The 25240-nt window shown below is 41.9% G+C and overlaps 1 protein-coding gene across 5 annotated transcripts in view; it reads left to right on the top strand.

The window, feature by feature from the left end:
* The window catches only part of cdh23 (cadherin-related 23), a 1160360-nt gene that overhangs the window by 802785 nt on the left and 332335 nt on the right, over nt 1-25240 (top strand). For all 5 annotated transcript variants that reach the window (XM_063070587.1, XM_063070586.1, XM_063070588.1 and 2 more), the window contains 3 exons: nt 18632-18692; nt 21412-21560; nt 22794-22929. In XM_063070587.1, the coding sequence (XP_062926657.1) occupies nt 18632-18692; nt 21412-21560; nt 22794-22929 (346 nt within the window). The remainder of the gene's footprint in view (nt 1-18631; nt 18693-21411; nt 21561-22793; nt 22930-25240) is intronic.

Here is a 25240-nt window from a genome sequence, read left to right as displayed (position 1 = left end):
TCATTAGCCAGAAAGTGGTGAATCTGTGGACTTCTTTGTCACAGACAGCTGTGGAGGCCAAGTTTATATGTATGTTTAAGGCAGAGGTTAATAGATTCTTGATTGGTCAGGGCAGGAAGAGATACGGGGAAAAGGCAGGAGGTTGGGGCTGAGAGGAAAATTGGATCAGCCATGATGAAATGCCGAGCAGATGTGATGGACCAAATGGCCTAATTCTGCTCCTATATCTTATGGTCAAAGTAACCTCGTGTGGCACCTTGTCAAAGACCTGAAAACCCAAATAAACAACATCCATTCTCCTTTGTCTAACCTTCCTGTAATTTCCTCAATGAATTCCAACAGATTTGTCAGGCAAGATTTCCCCAAAGGAAATTATGCTAACTTTAGCCTACTTTATCATGCGCCTACAAGAACCCCAAAACCTGAACCTTATTAATGGACTCCAACATCTTCCCAACTACTGAAGTCAAGCTGACTGGACTATAATTTGCTGTCTTCTACCTGTCTCCCTTCTTAATGAGTGGAGTGACATTTGCAATTTCCCAGCCCTCCGGAACCATTCCAGAATCTAGTGATTTTTAAAATGCCTCTACAATCTCTTCAGCTACCTCTTTCAGAACCCTGGGGTGTAGTCCATCTGGCCCAGGTGGCTTATCTACCTTCAGACTTTCAGCTTCCCAAGCACCTTCTCCTTAGGAACAGCAACAGCACTCACTCCTGCCCTTGACGCTCTTGTATTTCTGGCATTCTGCTAGTGTATTCCACAGTAAAGACTAATGCAAAATACTTCTTAAGTTCATCCGCCATTTCTTTTTCCCCCATTACTATCTCTTCAATCTCATTTTTCAGTGATCCAGTACTCACTCTCCCCTTCTTTTAGTCTTTATATATTGGAAAAAATCTTTTGTATCCTCTTTTATATTATTGGCTATCTTATCTTCATATTTCATTTTCCCTCCATGGCTTTTTAGTTGTCTTCTGGTGGTCTTTAAAAGCTTCCTAATCTTTATGTTCACACTAAGCTTTGCCCATTCTTTTGCTTTCATGCTGTCTTTGACTTCCCTTGTCAGTCATGATACTTCATCCTCCCTTTAGAACACTTCTTCATCTTTAAGGACTATTTTTCCTGTGCCTTCCAAATTGCTCACAGAAACTCCAGCCATTGCCACTCTGCTGTCATCCCTGATTGTTTCCCCTTCCAATCAACTTTGGCCAGCTCCCCTCGTGCCTCTGTAACTCCCTTTACTCCACTGTAATACTGATACATCTGATTTTAGCTTCTTCTCAAAATGCAGGGTGAATTCTATCATGTCATAATCACTGCCTCCAAAGGGATCATTTACCTTAAGCTCACTAATCAGATCTGGGTCATTACATAACACACAATCCAGAATTGCTGTTCCCCTACTGTGCTCAACCTCAAGCTGCTCTAAAAAACCACTTTGTAGGCACTCTACAAATACCCTTTCTTGGAACCAACTCCAACCTGATGTTCTCAATCTACTTGCATATTGAAATCCCCCATGACTATCACAACATTGCCCTTTTTACATGCTTTTGCTATTTCCTGTTGTAATTTGTAGCCCTTATCCTGGCTGTTCGAAGTCCTGTATATAACTCCCATCAGGGTCTTTTTACCCCTGCAGTTTCTTAACTCTGTCCACAAGGATTCTACATCTCATGTTCCTATGGCACCTCTTTTTAAGGATTTGATTTCTTTTTTTCACCAACAGAGCCACCCTGCCCCCTCTGCCTACCTGCTTTTCCTTTCAATACAGTGTGTCCTTAGATGTTAAGCTCCCAACTGTGATCTTCTTTCAGCCACAACTCAGCAATGCCCAAAATGTCATACTTGCCAATCTCTAACAGCGCTACAAGATCATCTACCCTGTTCTGTATAGTGCATGCATTCAAATATAACACCTTTAGTCCTGTATTCATCCCCTTTTCAATTTTGCAAAGTATACATATTTTGATATTAAATTTAATTTGACTTACTTTGATTTTGATTTAATTATGTATATAATCATGGGACTGCTTCTCAAACACTCAGCAACTGGATTCTGTTAGTCTCAGTGAAACAGCTGAAATATCCTTTCCTGGAGCACACCTTCTCAGTGTGATAAATAATGATACTAAATGAAAGCTACATAGGCTGACAGAACCACTGGCATAAAGACTGCAACAGTCAAGTAGGAGGCATCAGCAAGAGAGAGGAAGATGGGGATTGAATTAAGGGATAGCAGAGCAATGGGAGAAAGAGAATGTGGCAGTGTCAGAGAAGGAATTATGACTGGCTCACGATAAGTTCAGAGCGATTATAGCAGGAGCATGAAGGAGAGAAGATATTAGAGGATAAGTTAGCACAATAACAAGAGAGCATGATATTGGGGCAATTAGATAAATGGTATCCAAATATGTATTTAGAAGTCTCGAAACCAGCACACATTTGTGAAGAGTTTTAAATAAGTAATATTATTCAATTTAGTTCAACTTTATTATAATTGAATCATACACATGCATGCTGCCAAATGAAAAACGTTCCTCTGGGACCACGGTGGAAAATGTAGTACATCATAGAGCACATAAGATAATATTAACACAATAATATTAACAGATAATAAAAATATTCAGTAGATATATAAGTTGACAATAAAGAGTATATACAACATATAGTTAAGTATAGAATTGTCTAATGTGACTGGCAGTGTCACAAACTATGTGTACAGGGTGGTCGCAGCCTTGCAGTATTTTGTGTGCGTGAGTGTGTAAGTGAACCTCTGTCAGAAGCAGCAGGAACCAAGCACATTATTAATAAGTTGATTTATCAAGTCATAGAGTTATCTGGGGTGGAAACAGAACTTCCAACCTGGCTGATCTATGTTGACTAAGATGCTCATCTGAGCTGGTCCCACTTGCCTGCATTTGGCCCATTTCCTACCCATGTACCTGACCAAATGTCTTTTAAATGTAATTGTACCCACTGCTACCCTTTCCACTTGCTGCTCACTCCACATATCCATCACCCTGTATGGGAAAAATTGCCCCAGAGTCCCCTTTCAATTACTTTGCTCTCTTCTTAAACCTCTGACCCTTCTTAAACCTCTGTTAGATGCCCCTACTCTGGAAAAAAAAAAGTGCCCTTTCACCTTATCTTTGTTCCTACTGATGTTATACACAAAGTTATGCCTTGGCCTCTCAGTCTCCAGGGGAAAAAGTCCAAGTCTATGTAGACTTTTCTTGTAGTTCTTGCCCTCCAGATCCATAACAACTTTGTGAATCCTTTCTGCTCCCTTTGCAGCGTAATGATATCCTTCCTATGGCTAAGTGACCAGAGCTGCACATAGTACTCAAAGTGTGGGCTCATCAAAATTTTGTTACAGATGTAGCATGAGTCCCACGTGACCCCAATTGCAGTTCTTTTAATAAACTGCTCTACACCAGTCTCTAAATATGGTCATAGTCTTTTCAGGCAAGTATGTCCAAGCAGTTATTTTAGGCACTCTCACAGTACTTGATCAGAACTGGCCAGGGCTGCTGCTTCTCACTTTCAACACAACCTTGTTTTGGCTGTTGTAAGAATAGCAAGAGGCTGACCTGGGGGGGCGGGGGGGGGGTCAGGTGGTTCTAGTGTGTTGAAGCAACATAGGGATGTGATGAGTTCCCAGTTGTTTTCAGTCTCATGCAGCAGTCAATTGCCATCAGATTGAAATAGAAAAGTTAAGATGGAGGCATCCCTATGACTTCAGGGATAGTGGAAAATGGCTTCTCATTTTTGTTCTGGGGAAACAAAAGACATTCCTGTCTCCTTCTCCTCTCATCTTTATTTTCTGAACAGGCAGCGTTCACTTGGGATTGGATTTCTTATTAATTCGGAGCAACAGAAGGTCATTGACCCCTCAAGCCTGCTCTGCCATTCAATATGATCATGGCTAATTTCTGTGTTTTGTCATCTTTACTTACTTACTACCCATTATGCTGCTGGCATTTAGGGCAGCAGTGAAGGTCCTCCATCTCTGGCGGTGTTCAGGGCTTCCTTCATCGTGTCAGTAGCTTCCTCTCGGTTTTCACCACTGTCAGTCACGCAAGTCCCAAGGGGAGAGTTAGGAATACCATCATGGTCAGATGTAAAAGGATTCTTCATTGCTGTTTCCATAGCAGTTTTGCTTTTACCAGTCAGGGTCATTATCCCCGAGCTGAACCCCTGAACCCAGAGGACTGGTGGACCACTCTTAGTCTGGCCTGTACCCTTTGACCTATTTGGCATGGTTGATCCTTCCAAGAGCTAAAGCCTATTGAGTCCACACCAGCCATCAGATTCCCATTTTCTTTTTACTGTAAACCTACATTGATCTAATTTATTTTTCCCTGCTTTCCCCTCATCTCCCCGGATCCAACCATTCACCTACACACTAGAGGCAATTTGCAGTGGCCAATTAACACCTCAAGAACACTTCCAAACTTGGCAAATTTGTTTGAGCAATTGAAAGCAGATAAGAAAGTAGAGGGTGGGCAAGATGGGCAGAATCATTCCTCCTTCACAGTTTCTCAGTGATTTTTAACTGAAACCTTCCAACAACTCTTTCTCATTACACGAGCTTTGATTGCTGTGATAGTGCATTACCACCTGCAAACTTGTGAAAGATTTTGAGGGATCGCTGTAGCACATTTGGTTGAAGCTTTCAACAGTGAGTCTGCTCAGTGGCCACTTTATTAGGTACATCTGTAAATGCAGATATCTAATCAGCAAATCATGTGGCTGCAACTCAGTGCAAAAAGGCATGCAGACATGGTCAAGAGGTTCAGCTGTTATTCAGCAGAACAACAGAATGGGGAAGAAATATGACCTAAGTGACTTTGACCATGGAATGATTGTTGGTGCCAGACAGAGTAGTTTGAGTATCTCAGAAACTGTTGATCTCCTGGAATTTTTATGCACAACAGTCTCTGGGGTTTACAGAGAATGCTATGAAAACAAAAATAAAAGAACATCCAATGAGCGTCAGTTCTGTGGGAAAAAAATGCTTCATTAATGAGAAAGGTCTGATGAGAGCAGCAAGACCGGTCCAAGCTGACAGGTAGGTGACGGTAATTCAAATAACCACATGATACAACAGTGGGGAACAGATGAGCATCTCTGAATGCACAATGTGTTGAAATTTGAAGTGGACGTGCTACAGCAGCAGTAGACCACAAGCATACTCTCAGTGGCCACTTGATTAGGAACAGGAGGTGGCCACAGAGGTACAGAACTAAAACCCAAATCTTGTTTCCACATCTGTCTTCATTAGAGTATGTGGTTTAAGTATAACTTGGAAATGTGAAAGTTGTCATTTTACAAGTAAAAAGGCTAAAGTACCTTTGGCATATAGAAGCTTCTCCAGAGCATTTCATATTGAAAAGGAATAACAGTTTGGAGAGAAAGAAAATGATAGGTTAGCAGGAGAGTGCCAGTGGATCTGTGTTTGGAATAATGCATTGACTTGAATCTGTGTGCAAGTCCTGTTGAATCAGAAACTTGAGCAGAACTGGCAATTGTGTGTGAGCAGGGAGAGAGGGAACAAACAGATGGTCTTCAATTTACAGCTTCTAATGGCATGGTGCACTTCAGACCACTCTTTGAATACCATTGTCATGCTTTTAAGCAAGGATGTCCGAGGCGTTCCTATGTATACTGTAAGAGCAATTTCTTTGTGTGTTGATGACCGTACTTGCAATCCACATTCACTGATTTTTCTTCAAAGTAGTATGAGGTTAAAAATCATCCACACATCACATGCATCTATTGCCTGACCAACTCCAACTAAACTGTTTTTTCAATTTAACCAACTCATGTATTGACTTGCCACCGTAATGAAAGAGCTCCATCTACGGGTTCACAAAGAATCAGCAGCTGCTGCAAAATTAATACACTTTCTGAATATCAATTATTTCTTTGCTTATTAGTTTAAAAACTCAGGCATCTGAAACCATGTAAAATGTTCACTGTGTTTAACTTTCGAATTATTTCATGAGTTTCGTGTTGTCTTCCTCATACCTTCGTGTCTCACCTGGCTTCATGTGGTGAGATCGATTCAAGTATAATGTTTGCTTTCTTTTGAGCAGTTGATATTGAGACAATAGAGGGGCCAAAGCACAACCTTATTGAGGTTTTTCATGCCAATGTAAAATGATAAATTTAATAATGATTGAAGAAATCATGTCTTCTCTTAATAAAAACAAAAACAATGCGATAGATTTGTTAACGTGGGGTTCTGCAGATGTTAGAAAGTCAGAGTAACCCACAAAAAATGCTGGAGGACCTCAGTAGGTCAGACACCATCTATGGAGAGGAATAAAGAATCAACATTTCAGGCCAAAGCCCCTTCATCAGGACTTGATGATGAAGGATCTCAGCCTGAAATGTCAACTCTTTATTCCTCTCCGTAGATGTTGCTCAACCGGCTGAGTTCCTCCAGCATTTTGTGTTTGCCACTTGAGATAGATTTGTTCTTAGCTTGTCCACAAGGTGAAAGTTTTGCTAGCGTTTAATGTCCATCCCAAAATACCTCTGTGAAAAAGTGATGATAAACCATCTTGCTGATCCTTTATAGTCTTTCAGGTGGAATTATTGTGGATAATGTAAGGAAGGCTATTCCAGGATTTAGGCCTTGCAACGATGAAGCGACAACAATATATTTCCAAGTCAGGATGTGTATGACATAAGAGAGAAACTTGCAGTGGTGGTGTTCCCATTTTTAAGAGGTGCAATCAAGGAAATCAAGTTGCAGATAAACTGCATTACAGCCACTGAGGTGGAAAAAGTTAGGGTGACAGAGATGTAAATAAAATTATATGTCTTTGGTCAAGAATGGACAGAAGCAGGCCAGTTTCCTGTGATTGAAGGAGCTCGAGTGAGTGGATAAAACTACGCAGAAGATTTAAGATGGGGATGAGGGGCTATGAATGATACTACTGGTAATGTCTGTTGCTACATATTTATTGAAAAATCTTGATGCAGTAATAACAATGTGAGAAATATTGAACCTTGCTGTATATTTAAAGCAAAGTGCAATAAATGCATCATCTGTGAACCAAGAGGCAAAACCAAAGAACAGTTAAACAATTTGGCACAGACTAGATGGGGTGAAGGGCCTATTCCTGTGATGTAGAGTTATATGACACTAATTACTGGAGCTGCTGCCTCACAGCTCCATTGACTTGTGTTCTGTCCTGACCTCCTGTGCTGTCTGTGTGGAGCCTGCATGTTCTCGGGTTGGTTTCCTATGGGTACTTCAGTTCCCTTGATTCCAGGAATATGCAGGTTAGTAGGTTAGTTGGCAGCTATCAATTGCCGCTCGTGTAGGTGAGTGAAGAATCTGGAGAGAGATGATGGGATTTATGTAAATAAGTACTTGATGGTTTGTTTAGCACTATCGTCCAGAGAGGGCCTGTTTCCATTGTGCGTGTCTCTGGATGTACCCACAATGGGTAGACTGATTCATAATGAGTTAAACTTTTATGCCACAGTAACACTTCAATCATCAGGCTCCTATAACTTCACTCACCTGAACTCTGAGCTGAGTCTACGACCTATGGACTCACTTCCAAGAACTCTACAACACATGCTCTCAGTGTGTAGAGTTTCATTGATTCTGTTGTAATTCTTTGTTCTACTATGAATGCCAGTAAGAAAAGTAATCTCAGGATAATAATATAAGGTGATATATATGTACTGTGATAATAAATTTAAATGTTGCTGACAATTGACGGTCACTCTATTTAATAACTCCAGTAAACTGATTTTGTTCATTTTCTTACCAAATCTTTTCAATTATTTGCTGTTTTTCTGTGTTTAAGCTCGCCTCAGTGCTTGAATCAGGGAAACATGCTTGTGTCCATAGAGGAGGGTATCAAATGAGCATTGTAAGTCCTGGCATGTTGGCTTAAGCACCAACTTTGTAAATATAAGGTTATGGGTTTGAATCCCAGGAGTAGTATAAACTAGAATTTGTTGCCAAACTCTGTTGCTCAGTAATACATGAACATAGACTAGATCAGAGAGCAACTTGTAAGGACGCATTTAATCAAACTAATTAGCAGGAAAAATAGTAAAATACTAATTAGTATTACAGAGATTGCCAATGCTTTATTATTATCACGTGTACCAACTTTCAGTGAAAAAGTTTGAATGCCATACATAAAGATATTGAGGTAATAAAAAGAACGCGGATGTGACCGGGTGTTCAGCACCGTCTACCAGCCTCTCACTGGCTGCTGCCGGAGGAAGGTGTCTGCATTTGTCTCTCTCTCTCTCTCCCTTGATGCTGTCAGAGGATGGTGCCAGAGTTCGGAGTTCGGTGTTCTGGGTGTTGGGCGAGGTTTCATCAACATGGTTTTTGGGTTGGACTCTGTTGTTCACGTTATGATGTGTTTCTGGTTTCTGGTCACTCCCTTTTTTTTTGTTGCTATTTTGGGTGACTTTGATCAATGCAGCCTGCAGATAGTGAACTGAGCTGAACTGAATATGCCTGGGCTTTTTCTTTGTTGTGTTTTATATTCGGTGTTATTCACTCAATTTTTTTGTTACCATTTGCGTGATTTCTTGGCACATTGGGAGGGGGTGTTTGATGTTTTTCTTCGAGCAACTTTCATGGTTTTCTTTGTTTCATGGCTGTCTGTGGGGAGGAGAAATCTCAGGGTTGTTTACTTTGATAATAAATGTACTTTGAATCTTTGAGAGTTGATAACCCTTTTTCATTCTGACGAGGGCTTCAATGTGTAGTGTTAGCTTTGTTTTCCTCTCCATGTGTACAGCTGGATAAAGAAGGGTGCAAGTGTATTGTCAGAACACTGAGTACAGGATTTGGGAAGATATGAAACAGTTATATAAGATGTTGGTGAGGCTGCACTTGGAATATTATGTACAGTTTTGGTCATCCTATTTAGAGGAAAGATGTTACTAAACCAAAAAAGCAGTGCAGAAAAGATCTATCAGGATGTTGCCTGGACTTGGGCAACTGAATTACAAGGATTATACAGACTAGGACTTTATTCCCTGGAACGAAGGAGATTGAGGGATGACCTGCGAGAGATGCACAAAATCATGAGGAGCCTAGATAGGGTGAAAGCACGTAACCATTTTACCCCAGGGAGAGGTGCTAAAAACAAGAGGGCATAGGTTTAAGATCAGAAGCGAGAGCTTTAAAAGGGACTAGACAACGGGGTGACCCGTTGGGGCACCCTTTGAGAGAAGGGTAGTGCAGTCTGATGTCACCAGAATGAACATTAAATTTTCCTGAATGTTATTGGTATCGCTTTGCTTTGGAAACTGAAGTAGAAAACCTCAGTTTATTAAAGAAGAATGACGTATAGCAAAGCAAATATAGCTGCTCCTCATTTAATGAAGTAGACTTTTGATGACATTATTTCTGGTTTATCTGCCACCCTTGTGCCTCTGGTTGTCATTCTGGAGACTTGCAGCCCTTTCACCCCCTGTCTCTTCATCTCTTCTGCTGTTTGTTGTTTGTCTCTGATCCTGGAGACATGCATGGCTCTCCTCCTCTGTCTCTTCTTCTCTCATCGTTTTTTGTCCTGACTCTTTGATCCTGGAGTCGTGCGGCACTGGCCTCATCTGATTCTTGTTCTCTCCCTCTCCTTGCCGCTTCCCGATGACGTTTGACATCATCTCTTGACCATAATATCCCCCTTCCCTTTCCATACGGCATAATTAGGCTGACCATTTTTTTTTACCCTAGTGCTGGATAGAAGATACAAAGCAGTAACACCAAAGGATGCTGATTATTCTTGATGATGTGGTTGGCGCTCTCCTAAATGGACATGATATAGTCACCGCTGTCCTTTGACTGCAGCAAAGGGTTTTATGAGTGTCTCGAAGTACGTCATTACAATAAGATTTAATTATCTCTTATTGATGGGTGGCAGTTAGATCTGTCCCAATCCTGCACATGCTGATGGTGGGGATTAGCAGAATGTGACCCCGCGAAATAGAGCTGCCCTGCCCTTTTGTTCCGGTAGGTGTCGCTGCTGAGGCTGGCCGTGCGCATGCGTCGGGCTGTCGCGTCCCGATTTCCACGATGGCCAATCGGGTCTCGGGTTAAAAGGGAGCCCGTTTATTTTGGCAAATGAGCAATTTTATACAAATATATAACCCTGAACTTTGCCTGCATTCTGTAAGTTAGCGTATTTTAATTCGATTTAGCCAAAAAAGTGCTGCAGTAATGCACCGTTTGCACTAATTGGAGGTCACAAACAGACAAACAGACAGAACATGAGAGTTTTAGTAGTATATAGCTATCTGGAGCAGTTTCTTCACATATGCTCACTCTCTCCACTTCTGATCCCTCTATGAGGATTGTTATGTGTTCCTTCGTCTTACCCTTCCTGAAGTCCACAATCAGCTCTTTCGTCTTACTGACGTTGAGTGCCGGGTTGTTGCTGCGACACCACTCCACTAGTTGGCACATCTCACTCCTGTACACCCTCTCATCACCACCTGAGATTCTACCAACAATGGTTGTATCGTCAGCAAATGTATAGATGGTGTTTGAGCTATGCCCAGCCATACAGTCATGTGTATATAGAGAGTAGGGCAGTGAGCTGAGGTGCGCCAGTGTTGATCGTCAGTGAGGAGGATATTTTATCACTAATCCGCACAGATTGTTGTCTCCCGATTAGGAAGTCGAGGAAGGTAAGAGGCGCAGGTTTTGCAACTACTCAATCAGGTTGTGGGAATGATGTATTAAATGCTGAGTCAATGAACAGCATCATGACGTAGGTGTTTGTGTTGTCCAGGTGGTCTAAAGCCGTATGGAGAGCCATCGAGATTGCATCTGCCATTGACCTATTGTGGTGATACGCAAATTACAATGGGTCCAGGTTCTTGCTGAGGCAGGAATTCAGTCTAGTCATGACCATTCTCTCAAAGCAGTCCATCACTGTAGATGTGAGTGCTACCGAGCGATAGTCATTAAGGCAGCCCACATTATTCTTCTTAGGCACTGGTATAATTGTTGCCTTTGCGAAGCAAGTGAGAACTTCCACCCGTATCAGTGAGAAGTTGAAAATGTCCTTGATACTCCCGCTAGTCGATTGGCACAGGTTTTCAGAGCCTTACCAGGTACTCCATCGGGACCTTCTGCCTTGCGAGGGTTCACTCTCTTTAAAGACAGCCTAACATCGGCCTCTGAGGTAGAGATCACAGGGTCATCAGGTGCAGCAGAGATCTTCAGAGCTGTAGTTGTATGCTCCCTTTCAAAGCGGTCATAGAAAGCGTTGAGTTTATCTGGTAGTGAAGCATCGCTGCCATTTATGCTTATGGGTTTCACTTTATAGGAAGTAACGTCTTGCAAACCCTGCCAGAATTGTCGTGCATCTGATGTTGCCTCCAACCTCATTTGAAATTGTCTCTTCGCACTTAAAATAGCCCTCTGCAAATCATACCTGGTTTTCTGGTACAGGCCTGGGTTGCCAGACTTGAATGCCACAGATCTAGCCTTCAGCAGACGACGTACCTCCTGGTTCATCCACGGCTTTTGGTTTGGGAATGTACGGTAAGTCTTTGTAGGCACACACTCATCCACAGGTTTTAATGAAGTCAGTAACAACTGCAGCACACTCATCCAGATTCCAAGGAGTCTTGAATACAGTCCAGTTCACCGACTCAAAGCTGTCCTGTAGGCGCTCCTGTGCTTCCCTTGGCCATACCTTCTTGTTGCTCACTGCTGGTGCTGCAGTCTTCAGTCTCTGCCTATACTCAGGGAGTAGAAGTACAGTCAGGCGATCAGACTTTGCGAAGTGAGGGAGTGGAATAGCACAGTGAGCATTCTTGATGGTGGTGTAGCAATGGACCAGTGTGTTGTTTCCTCTAGTATTGCAAATGACCTGTTGATGGTAATTGCACGCTGCATCCCAGCTCTTTACTTCATCCCTCCCCCTCCCCCTCCCCCTCCCCCTTTCACCTATCACCTTGTGTTTTTCTTCCTCCTCCACCCACCTTTTAAACCTACTCATCTTTTTTTTTCTCCAGTCCTGCTGAAGGGTCTCGGCCCAAAATGTCAACTGTACTTTTTTTTTCCATAGATGATGCCTGGCCTGCTGAGTTCCTCTAGCGTTTTCTGTGTATTGCTTGGATTTCCAGCATCTGCAGATTTTCTCTAGTTTGAGTTTGGCCAGATGGCAAGTTTCCACACTGTATGGCTCTATGACTCCAGTATTGTGTTGCTATAAACTTATTGAGAGAGTGCAATGCAGGTAAACAAATCAGGCCCACAGCACAAGAATAGTAGATTTAAAAAGTACAATGATTGTAATGAGAGAATCTGCTGGGGACAACTGGCAAAGAGATGCCACACTCTGGCGCCATCTTGAGACTTCCTGAGAGGCAAATGTTAAGATACTGCTCTGTACAGAGAGGGTTAAAAACAGGGAGAGGCCATTCAACAGCTTGAACTTTTTCCATCATTCATTGAGATCAAGCCTAACAACATATGCTCAACTAATCAAATTTTCTTTGATGTCTTCAGTTGATAAATAGCCTTCAGTCTCATCTTTGAGAATCTATTGTCAATTGTGAAAAGTCGTTCTGAAACTCCGTGTGTCTCTTAAATTCAGTCCTTTAACACTTGGCTCCAATGTTTAGTCAGTGACCTTTAGTACCCAGGTGGTGAAAATAATTTCTCTGTCTACTCTATTAGTTTTAATGGATATCTTGAAATTTTCTGTCAAATCCCCCACAACTAAAATCTGAGAGATATTTGCATGTTGTGTCTAAGTAATAGTGAAAAGGCATTGATTACTACAGGGGCTAAAAGTCTGTGCAATGGGTTTGAAATGAAAGGCAGCAAGGGGAAAAAAACATATTTGCACATATATGTAACTATTGAAGTATATGTGTCTGGTGTGTTCTCGCTCTCTCTCACTCTTTCTCTCGCTCTCTCGGTCGATCTCTCTCTCTCTCTCACACACACACACTCACTCACTCACACTTATGTATGAATATGAATTCAAAGGATGACATTAGCAAAGTACATGGAATAAGGAAGGGAATCGAAAGCTTCTCCATGATACTAATACTTAAGAGCAGACACATTCCAAAACAATGCGCACTTTCCTGTTAGAACTATGTAACACCATTAGCAGGTCTTTAAGTTCCTCTGGCCTGCAGGGGGTGCACCCTACTGTGTTTCATATCTTTGTGCTTTTATAGCATACTCAGCTTCAAGAAAAGGCATTCAAGTAATCAGGAACATACTAACACTACATTTTAAAATACGTCCCAGTGTTGAAACTACTGAATGTCATTTTCACTCAACGGTTTTGTTCTGTCATTCAGTTAAATCCTCATTCCATTGTAAAATTTATTGAGTCTGTGTACTCTTTTACAGTAATCCCATTTATTCTCCCCATCAACTCCACCCTTCACCTTCCCAAATTCTACCCCATCAAGGATCTATTTTATTCACCATAAGCACTTATATGTATTAGGAAATTGCTGCAGAATTTTGGTGTTACATGCAACAAAAAATGACAACGTTCAACCATTATATAGAGTAAAGAATTACGTAAAATACATTTAGGAGTACAAATATGGAATAAAATGTGCGTGAACAGAACACATAAATGCCGACATGTATTATGGCAATTTGCAATGAACAATTCACCTACCAGCCTATGTGTCTTGCAATGTGGGAGGGAAATGGAGCCCCTGGAGGGAACCCACATTGTCACAGGGAGAATGTGTATATTTCATCTCTTTTAACCCTTTATTTCCTTGATCCTAATACCGACAGTGTGGCAATGAAAACTCTTCAGATGTGCTTCATTGATTATAAAAGATTTGGGGATGTATAAAAGCCCAGAAGGAAACAAGCATTTGTTGAAGGCTTTTTATTCCAACAACTGAAATGATAAAATATGGAAGACTTAAAGTGAATAGATGTTCAAACAGGCTTTGATCACAATGACGCATTGACTTGTTTGTTGTTGATATAGTCAGCTTCCAATACTTCTATGTTACACTGGTTCAGAATATGGCACAGCAGTGTGGTGGTTAGCGTAATGCTATTGCAGTGCAGGCGATCCAGGTTCAGTTCTGCCACTGTCTATAAGGAGTTTGTACATTCTCTTCGTGACTGTGTAGGTTTCCTCCTGGTGCTCTGGTTTCCTCCCACATTCCTAAGACATACAGGATAGTAGATTATTTGGTGACACAGGTGTAATTGGGCGGCGTGGGCTTGTTGGACCGGAAGGGCCTGTGACTGTGTTGTACCGCTAAATAAAAAAACAAATCAACTGTGCTTAAAAGAAGATTGTGCGGTAACACTTAGATTAAAAGTTAAAACCTTCACTCGTGCTCAAACAACATTCCACTCCCAGTTAGCAAAGTAATGAGGAAAAACCCATTTACAGTTCATGTGGTTGAATTCTGGATTTTACTGCCTTTAGATGGGGTGGATGCAGGTTCCAAGAGGAAATTTAAAAAGTACATATTGAGGAAAAAATTTCAAGGCTATGGAGAAAGGGCTGAAGAGCACAACTAACAAGTTGCTCTATTGGAGAGGCGGTATGGTTGTAGTGGGCCAAATGGCCTTTTTCTTTGCTATAATTGTAATGTATGGATCTGTTTCTTTTAGAGGAATGACCCTCCCCAGCACCATGTTTTGATCTGTTGTCTGCCTATGCACTGTTGTCTACGTATTCATATTATGCTCTCTCTCTCTCGCTCGCAATGTGTCACGTGTGCATGTTTTTACTTAACTGATGTGTAGTTGTGCATAAACACAACAAATTGGTGACGAAAGTGAACTTGAATGTCAGAACAGATCACGAACTGCGCCGACAGTTATGGGATGAGACAACAAGAGTTAAACAGCATGAGAAGGCTGTCAGAGATGCTAATAAACGTGTGAGTACAGCGCGTAGTAACAGTGAAAGACACGCTGAATTTTAAGCGAAAATATTGTGGCGATGGCTTCAGTCAGGAAAGCTGACAAATTTGATAGCACTAATGAAGACTGGGAGTCATATATGAGAGGGTTGAACTGTAGTGTAACGTGAACAACGTGGAGAAGCAAAAGAAAGCCGCTGCAACTCTGAGCTTAATGGGTCCAAGAACGTACAGCCTCTTACACAACCTAGTAACCCCTGCAAAGCCAGCAAGCAAGACTTTCAATGAAATTGTTATAATTTTACAAAATCACTTGAACCCTAAACTGCTGGTAATAGCTGAGAGATTTGAATTTTACAAAAGGAACCGGTGAAAAGATGAAAGCCTTTCTGAATACATTGCTGAACTATGCAAACTTTCCCAGTACTGTGACTTTAGAAATGGACTTTCTGAATCATTAAGGGACAGGCATAGTCAAAGACTATGACATACATAGTCAAAGCACTCAAAAGAGGCAACTATCCGAAGGAGACCTAACCTTAGAATGGGCATTGCTCTTGCAATATCGTTAGAGACTGCAGCGAAGGATGCAGCAGAACTACAGAAAAGGAGGTTAGAATGTGAAATGCACAAAATGTCCCGGAATGATGCAAAAAGCCAAAAATGTTATTGATGTGGCAAATCCTCCCATGATACAAATAACTGTTGTTTCAAAGAAAAAGTCTGCAGAAACTGTCACAGATAAGGTCACTTTGAGAGAATGTGCAAGGCAGACAAGAAGCACAATCAAACAAAAAGTCTCAAGCCTAAAACTGAGCAAGTGCATAAAGTTATCAAATGTAAAACAGAATCAGATAATATAGAGTCTGACAAAGGTGAACTGTCATGCCTAGAACTGCATAGTATAACTGAAGCAGATCACAAAATCATCTGGATCACAATAGATGTGTCTGGTGTAAAACTGAAAATGGAGCTGGATACAGGGTCGGCTTTGTCCATAATTCCAGAGGCTGACTACAACAGACTGTTTTCTAAATTACAATTAGAGAAGATCTCAGTTATTCTAAAGACTTACACAGGTGAAAGAGTGTCTCCCAAAGGTAAACTGTAAATAAATGGTGATGTATGAGGCCAAGCACAACAATTAGAGCTTTAGGTATTGAAAAGTGGAGAGCCAGCACTTTTCAGACGTGAATGGTCCAACTGGACTGGCACTCAATCAAAGCTCTCAGTGTGGCATCAACAGGCAACTGCAGCCTGAATGGTAGCACTAACCAGAGGCTGTCACAGCTGCTTAATGCTAATGAGAAGATGTTTGAGAAGGGAATAGATAAACAGATCGAAGACTTGGCCAAAAGCTGTTCAGGATGCCAAAAAGTTCAAAATGCACCCCCATAGGCACTGTTATACCTGCGGGACTTTGCTAGGCGATTCATGGACCTCCTGTTTCTGATTGCTGTGGATGCTCATTTGAAGTGGCTGGAGGTTATACCAATCAAGACAACCACCTCAGCAAAAACTGTCTTTGCTCTGAGAACTATCTTCGCCAAAAATGGTTAACCATAACAAATTGTGAGTGACAATGGACCACAATACATGTCACAAGAATTCTGACTGCTCGTGAAGAAAAATAGCATCAGACATTTCAAGTCAGCTCCTCACTGCCCAGCAACAAATGGGTTAGCTGAAAGGTTTATCCAAACCTTCAAGAAGTCCATTAATGCAATGGGCAAGTAGTACATTTCTCTACAGTGCAAGGTGGACAACTTCCTTTTTGTGTTCATCTGATGACAAAGCAAATACCCGCAATGCTGTTCATGAGCAGAAGTATGAGATCTCACGTAGACCTCCTGAAACTGGATATACGGAGGGAGGGACAGAATAAACAGTTCAGCTGGTTGCTAAGTGAAACAGTAAGGAGCTTCGAGAATAGCCAGGAAATCCTAGCGCGTGATTATTGAGAAGACAAGTGGACACCGGGTAGGATAGCTACAAGAAATGGACCACTGATGTACACAGTCGATGCTGGAGATCAGACATGGAGACATCATGTGGACCAGATACTAGATGCTCAACTGAAGAACACGCCTGAGTCGATTGCATCCAACAAGGCAGACACATTACAGTCACTGGACTTGCCTCACAGGAATGATCATGTCACTGACAGCAACATGACACGGGAAACTGAGAACGTCATCTTCGACAGGACATCTACCAAACCTCATGTCTTTCCACAAGTCCAGTTCTGTGAAGAGAATGTTATTGTTGACAAGACACCTGCCAAACCTGATGCCACTCCACAGGTGCAGAGGTGCTATCCTGAAAGAAACAGAGCACCACCCAAAAGACCGAACCTTTAGAACTGTGAAGTTAGTTATGGACTGTTATTGTGAAAGCATGTTTATTTGGAATATGGGTTTATGAAAGGGAAATTAATATTTTGTACGTATGCAGTTTTATGTTGCATTAATCTAAAGGGGAAGGAAGTGTAATGTATGGATCTATTTCTTTTAGAGCAATGACACCTCACCCCCCCCAGCACGACATATTGATCTGTGTCTGTGCATGTGCTGTTGACTACACATGCACAATGCTCTCCCTCACTCTCGCTGCAATGAGAATATACCAGTTAAAGCTATCTCCTGCGTGTGTGTTTTTATGTAATAGATATGTAGTTGTGCACAAACACAACGGTAACCATCCCATGATACATTACTTCTGAAAGCAGAATCACCAGATCAAACTCACAGACCTGTTTCTAGAGTCTTACATTCACCCTTGAAACAATCCATTTGGCTTGTTTTGTGATCCACTTCTTCCAGAAGCAGTAAATTATTGCTCCTCAGCTGCAAAACCCACTTCAGCTGGTTGTCATTGCTTCTTTGACACAAACACATCAGACAATTTCTACCACGAAGGCAGCAAGCTGTACAGCATACAAACAGGCCCCTTTGGCCCATGATGTTGTGCTAAACTACTGTAATTAAGTCAGAAATTAAATGCCCAATTAAAGTAATTCCTTCTGCCAATGCAAGGTCTATATCATTCCATTCTCTGCACATTTACTTAACTATAATTAAACCCCATAAAATGATGGAATGGTGGAGCAGATTCAATGAGTCAAATGGCCTAACTCTGTTGCTATGTCTTATGGTCTTATCATATTTGCCTCCACTACCAACCCTGGCATTGCATTCCAGGCACCCTCCTCTCTGAAAAACAAATTACACTGTGTATCTCCTTTGAACTTATCCTCTGTCACCTTATATGCATGCCCTCTAGTAATAGACATTTCAATCCTAAGAAAAAATATGTAAAGGAGCATTATTAGTGGATTCCCCTCTGGTGCCATGCCTTCCCGATCTGGCAGTCTATTGTCTGTTCCTTCACTGATGCTTGCTGTAAGTCTACAGTGGACTCAACATCACCTAACGGACTGCATTTGTTCAAAAAGACATCACTACTTTCTAAAGGCCACTTCAGGAGAAGGAACAAGTGTTTGCTTTGCCTTCAGTCCCCTCATCTTGCAAATTAATAAATGAGAAGATATCTTTGAGGTACTTCTGTGAGGACTGATGTTTACAAACGTGATATTTGTTTTCTTACATTGCAGCTCAATTATAGTTTCAATATCCTTGATGTGTGTAAACTTGGTTTAGAAATTTAACACATCGATGCAGCTAGAAGCTGGTCCTTGTGGGTGTTTATTTTTTACTAAGTCTTTCTTTGCTGTTGTTTTGATAGGTAGAAGCCACTGATGCAGATGAAGGAGATAACGGGAAGATCTGGTACAGAATCCTCTCAGGTAACGTTGACCTGCTCCTGTGCCATTTGGCTGATGTGGCATGAATTATTAGAATCTAATTCAAAGGTCTGTTTTCAATAGAAACAGATGTTTTCCACAGAGTTCTCTATATGGATTAGCTGGCTAGACAGAAGGATCACATCAGTTTAATTAGCATCAAAAAGAGGATCCCTATCCATGGGATCTTCTTTACATTATCTGTCATGGTTTAGTGGGTTTCATTTTCAGGGAGTCTGAAGATTGTGCCTTCAAGTCCCACTCTAGAAGATCAAACTACACAATCTAGACTGATGCTGTTGCAGTCTGAGATAGTAACTGCGCAGCTGACGGTTCTTCACTTCAGGTGAGAGATGTTACATAAATGTGGTTCTGAGGGTACCTGTCTCCCAGGAAGGCTTGATATCAGGTCTTAACTATATTACCGCTTTGCAGTATCTTTTGACATCTTGCTATGTAAGAGGTCGTGTTTATCCAACTTGTTGAGGACTTTAAAATGTTTTGGATGTTCCTTTGTTCGATGCAAGCTTTCAGATACAGCATGATACAAGATGGAGTTCATTTTCATGGACACAGATACCGTAACAAAATTAACTCAGCTGGTTATTACGACATGTTTTCCTCCAGGCAGTGATTATGTATTACGATATTACAGCTGCTTTACCAAGTTCCCTTTGAATTTTTTTATGTCCTCCAATATTTTTTTGCTGCCAACTTGCTTTATTCACCAAGCTTCCTCCGTACCAATTTCTCAATACAATATTAAAATTTCTTCTTTATAAACTATTTTATCAGTTATATAAAACAACAAATTTCACAACATATTTCAGTGTTGATAAATCTAATTCTAATTCTAACTTGCTTCGAAAGCCTATTTTTTTCACATTTATGTGACATTGCACTGTGCCTGCTACTAACTATCAGCCCATCTGACGCCTTAGCTTAATAACACAAAAAGTGCTGAAGGAACTCAGTGGTTCAGGCAGCAGCTCGAGAAGGAAATCGACTGCTGACGTTTCTGATCGAGACCTTTCATCAGGACTGGAAAGAAGGGTGATAGAATAAAAAGTTGGGGGGAGGGGTGGAGCAAGTGCAGATAGATGATAGGTAAGGGGTGGGGGGGTGGGTGATAGAAAGCTGAAGGAGGGGCAGATAGGGAATGATCTAAGGAGCTAGGTACTGATTGATGGAAATGAAGGGCTGAAGAAGATGAAATCTGATGAGAGAGGATGGTAGACCATGGAATAAAGGAAGGAAGTGAAGAGGGACCCTGGTGGGTGCTGGTGTGGTAAAACTTCTCATGTCTAATAAAGCTTCAGGAAAGGAAGCATGTCTAAGCAGGAAAAACAAGACAAAGGCCTGTAACGGCTTATCTTTCTCTTGTCTTTTCTACTTAGGTATATATCCTTTCCTAGAGATTTACTAGGCATGATAAACTCTGCCACATCAACATTGAGACCATTCCACTTTTTAAGATGATTGTAGTTGGAAACAGTTGAAAGTTCAAAGGGAAGATAATTGCTCTGTAAGGAGAGTAAATAAGTGAGATACGTAGATATAAACAACAGGAATTGTGCAGATGCTGGAAATTCAAGCAACACACATCAAAGTTGCTGGTAAACGCAGCAGGCCAGGCAGCATCTCTAGGAAGAGGTGCAGTCGACGTTTCAGGCCGAGACCCTTCGTCAGGACTAACTGAAGGAAGAGTGAGTAAGGAATTTGAAAGTGAGAGGGGGAGGGGGAGATCCAAAATGATAGGAGAAGACAGGAGGGGGAGGGATAGAGCCAAGAGCTGGACAGGTGATTGGCAAAGGGGATACGAGAGGATCATAGGACAGGAGGTCCGGGAAGAAAGACAAGTCGGGGGGGGGGATCCCAGAGGATGGGAAAGGGGTATAGTCAGAGGGACAGAGGGAGAAAAAGGAGAGTGAGAGAAAGAATGTGTGCATAAAAATAAGTAACGGATGGGGTACGAGGGGGAGGCAGGGCATTAGCAGAAGTTAGAGAAGTCGATGTTCATGCCATCAGGTTGGAGGCTACCCAGACGGAATATAAGGTGTTGTTCCTCCAACCTGAGTGTGGCTTCATCTTTACAGTAGAGGAGGCCGTGGATAGACATGTCAGAATGGGAATGGGACGTGGAATTAAAATGTGTGGCCACTGGGAGATCCTGCTTTCTCTGGCGGACAGAGCGTAGGTGTTCAGCAAAGCGGTCTCCCAGTCTGCGTCAGGTCTCCCCAATATATAGAAGGCCACATCAGGAGCACCGGACGCAGTATATCACCCCAGCCGACTCACAGATGAAGTGTCGCCTCACCTGGAAGGACTGTCTGGGGCCCTGAATGGTATAGATATAGATGACTTCGTTCTACCAAATCCTATTGTTCTACAAGACCATTGCAGTTTAAGTTTAATGACAAATTGGAAGTAGTAGTCAACTATAGAAATAATACTAATTCTGTCATTAGCATGAGTTGATAGTCTATTTTTCTAGGAGATGACTGCTAGATAAAGGCTTTGCCTACCAGCAACATGGGTTTTTGGTGATTCCACTGAGTTCATGTAACCATAGAGCTGATGCAGGCTGCATCCTGTCTCATGGAATACCCCACTGCTTCCCAGAAAGACAATGGGAAAATAAATGTTTTAAGAAAATTTGGTCAAGAGGATATATTTTTAGCCTCAGAACTATTGGCTTTATGTGAGTGGTTTTTATTTCCAGGGAATTCCAATGATAACTTCCGGATGGACCAAGCCACTGGACTCATCTCCAGAGGAAACCGCCCGCTGGACAGAGAGAGCAGTACTACCCACGTGTTGGAGGTGGAAGCTTACAATAATGACTTTGGGAGGATGAGGAGCTCAGTCAGAGTAAGAGCTGAAGTTTCACTCACACACGTCTTATGACACAGGAGCAGAATTAAACCATTCAGCCCATAGAGTCTGTTCTGTCATTCGATCATTGCTGACTTATTTTCCCTCTCAATCCCATTCTCTTGCCTTCTCCCCTATACCTTTGATGCCCTTACTAATCAAAAGCCTATCAACCTCCGCTTTAAATATACACAGTGACTTGGCCTCCACAGCTATCGGTGGCAATGAATTCCATGGATCTATCACCCCCTGGATAAAGAAGTTCCCAGTATAATGACCTTGTACCTCTGTGTGTTCCACCATGTTCCTATTTGTATCCACACTCAGGACAGCATTAGGATGGTTTATGATTGGTGGTTGCTCCATCCATGGGGACATAAGCTACTGTTGTACTCAACCCTAATTTAGATCAAAGAAGTTACACGGCTACGTAAATCTGTCTCATGTTGCACGGTAGAGCAGTACTTCTGCTTTCTGGTTAACATGTGCCCAATAGGTGGACGGCTGTGATTCAACTACATGACCAAAAGGTTGCTCAGGGAAATGGTAGACATGAATAGTTCTCAGGAACAGAATCATTAAGGAACCGAGGTGGCTGCCAGTACTTCTGTAGCATAGAAATAATTGTACTGTAGGAAACGCCTTATGCTGGGTGATGCCTCATCCATCATTAATGACTATTTGACTGGGCAGAAATCCTGCAATGGTTTTCTGCTTTAGTTTTCAAATTTCTGGAGCAGGACTTGAACTCAGAATCAGGGAGGCAAGAGTGTGCTGCAGTGGGCACCCTGCCCTGCCCCACAACAATGTGTATGATTTTTGTCTTCCTGGCTAATTTCCTCAGGCCCCTCTGCAAGAGAGTAAACGAAAAGGTACCCTATGGGCGGGTCTTCGAAGGGTAGCCAAATTCTCTGCTTTGGAGCGAAGGAGGCTGAGAGGTGATGATAGAGAAGCGCAAGATGATAAGGGGCATAGATAGAGTGGACAGCAGGCACCTTTTTTCCCCAGGGAAGAAATGGCTAGTACAAGAGGACACAATTTTAAAGTGATTAGAAGAAAGTACAGGGGGAAGTCTGACGGTAGGTATTTTACGCAGAGTGTGGGAAGTGTATGGTACTCACTGCCGGGGGTGGTGATAGAGGCAGATACATTAGGGACATTGAAGAGACTCTTAGATAGATTCTTGATTCTTATCTTTCCATGCTATTGATTTGACTTTTCCTTGACTAGGTCATCGTGTATGTCGAGGATGTGAACGATGAGGTGCCTGTTTTCACCCAGCAGCAGTACAACCGACTGGGCCTGAGAGAGACAGCGGGGATTGGCACATCAGTAATCGTGGTCCGAGCAACCGACAGGGATACGGGTAACGCTCTTCTTTTAGACCTGGGTTGGGTTCTCTGTATGTCCACATTGAACAGAAAGAAATACCTTTCAAAGACTTCACTCAGACCTATGAATCCTTGGACTTCGTTACTACAGAGATCTGTGATGTTCGGTTAGAGTTGGTTGAAGGTGAATTAAGATCAAATGATAGGGATAATGGTTGAGAAAGTCAAGTTACAGAAAGTCTCCCAACCGACCTGGCACAACAGTTATTCTTCCATTAATTGGGATCTGACCATCACTGGCAGGGCTAATGTTTATTGCCCATCCTTAATTCCATATGAGAAAGTGCCAGCTAAACCACCACCTGGAGTCCTTTTGGTGAAGTTGGTCCTATAGCGCTGATAGCCAAGGAATTCCAGGACTTAGACCCATTTATCATGAAGGAACAGTAAAAAACTTCCATATCAGGATATGGCATGACTCAGAGGGGGGCCTGTGGTGGTGGCCAAAGGGCCAGTTAAGTTCATTAGTTTGTATTGTATGAGACTTTGGTTATGGAGTGAATATCTCTGGTTTACTTGTTCAAGTGGTCTTCCTGAGCTCAGTTTTGTTGTGTATTTTCAGGTCCAGAGTTTGTTTCATTATTTAATAGTGCTGGATACACCTTCTCTAATTCCCTTTACCAGTAAGACCCTGGGATGTGAATAACCATTCAGGTGGGCCTGCTCCTGTATCAGCCAAACTAAACTCCAGACTTGAGCAAGAGTCATGGCAGCAGCGTTACATGCTACCCCTTAATCCAGTAATATGTACCAAGATCTTTAATCAAGAACCACATATGATAGTGGGACAGATTACCAAACATAGAACAGTGAGGCTTTTCAGCAGAAAATATTGTGCCAACCTTTTAACCTACTCCAAGATCAATCTAATCCTTCCCTCTCACATAGCCCTCCATTTTTCTTACATCTATGTGCCTGTCTAAGAGTCTCTGAACTATCCCTAATGTATTTGCCTCCACCACCATGCCCGAGAATGCATTCCCTATACTTATCACCCTCTGTGTGAAGAAACAACCTTTGACATTCCCCACTATACTTCCTTCCAATCACCTTCAAATTATGCCATGGGATTACTTTGTTCTACCATGGGATTTCTTCATGGAGTACTGGAGAAAAGATATACTGGCTTTGGAGGCAGTGCAGAGGAGGTTCACCAGGCTGATTCTGGAGATGAAGGGGTTAGCCTGTGAGGAGAAATTGAGTCATTTGGAACTATACTTATTGGAATTCAAAAGAATGAGTAGGGATTGTATAGAAACATATAAAATTATGAAGGGGTAGGTAAGATAGAGGCAGGAAGGTTATTTCCACTGGTAAGTGAGACTAGAACTGGGGAACTTAGTAAGTGAGAGTAATCTGATTGTGTGGGACATGTAGGTGAGTATGAGCTAGGGAACATAACCTCAAGATTTGGGGGAATAAATTTAGGACAGAGATGAGGAGAGAATGCTTTTCAAGAGAGTCGTGAATCTTTGGAATTCTCTGCCCAGGGAAGCAGTAGAGATTACCTAATTAACTATATTTAAGACACAGTTAGATAGATCTTTGCATAGCAGGAGAATTAAAAGTTATATGGAAAAGCCAGGTAGGTGAAGCTGAGTCCATGGCCAGATCAACAAAGTGGCAGAGCAGATTCAACAGGCTAGATGGCCGACACCTGTTCCTATTTCTTATGTTTCTTACCTGTCAGGAAACAATCAGGGGCTTGGTTTTCTCATCTGAAAGATGGAACCAGCAACAGTCCAGGACCTCTTCATTATATCATTGACTTTTCAGACTAGATTAAAATGTTCATGCTTTCTGACTCGGAAATGACAGTGTTCGCTAAGGAGACATGGTGGGCACAGTTTTCCCTTTACATTTCTCAAATATATTCAAGCAGTCAGAATTTCAAGAGTATGGCTTAACACTGCTCTAAGTGTGGGATCAAGACCTGATACTGTTTCAATACGATAATGATCTGTAGGGATAAGACCTAATACTGTTTCGATGGGTAATTGTAATTACCTGAAAATACAATTACTTTATTATCATGAGTACACACAATATGCTATGCGTGTAGAGCATGCACATCAACGTGATTGCAAACCAATATACATGTAAACACAATGCATAGAATGGTGTGTGTGTGTGAGAGAGAGATGCATTTATAGCTTTATATAAACCTGTCTTGCCATGCTGAATCTGCCCTACCTAACCATGCCCAGGCATACCTGGACAAGATAGAAAACTTTTCAGCTTACATTGTGGGTAACATTTTAATTGACTTGAATAATGAATTGAAAT

This window comes from Mobula hypostoma, chromosome 18 (genome assembly GCF_963921235.1).
Source record: "Mobula hypostoma chromosome 18, sMobHyp1.1, whole genome shotgun sequence".
Taxonomy (NCBI): Eukaryota; Metazoa; Chordata; class Chondrichthyes; order Myliobatiformes; family Myliobatidae; genus Mobula; species Mobula hypostoma.
The sequence above is the reverse complement of the archived record's forward strand: the minus strand, read 5'-3'. Positions and strand labels throughout refer to the sequence as shown.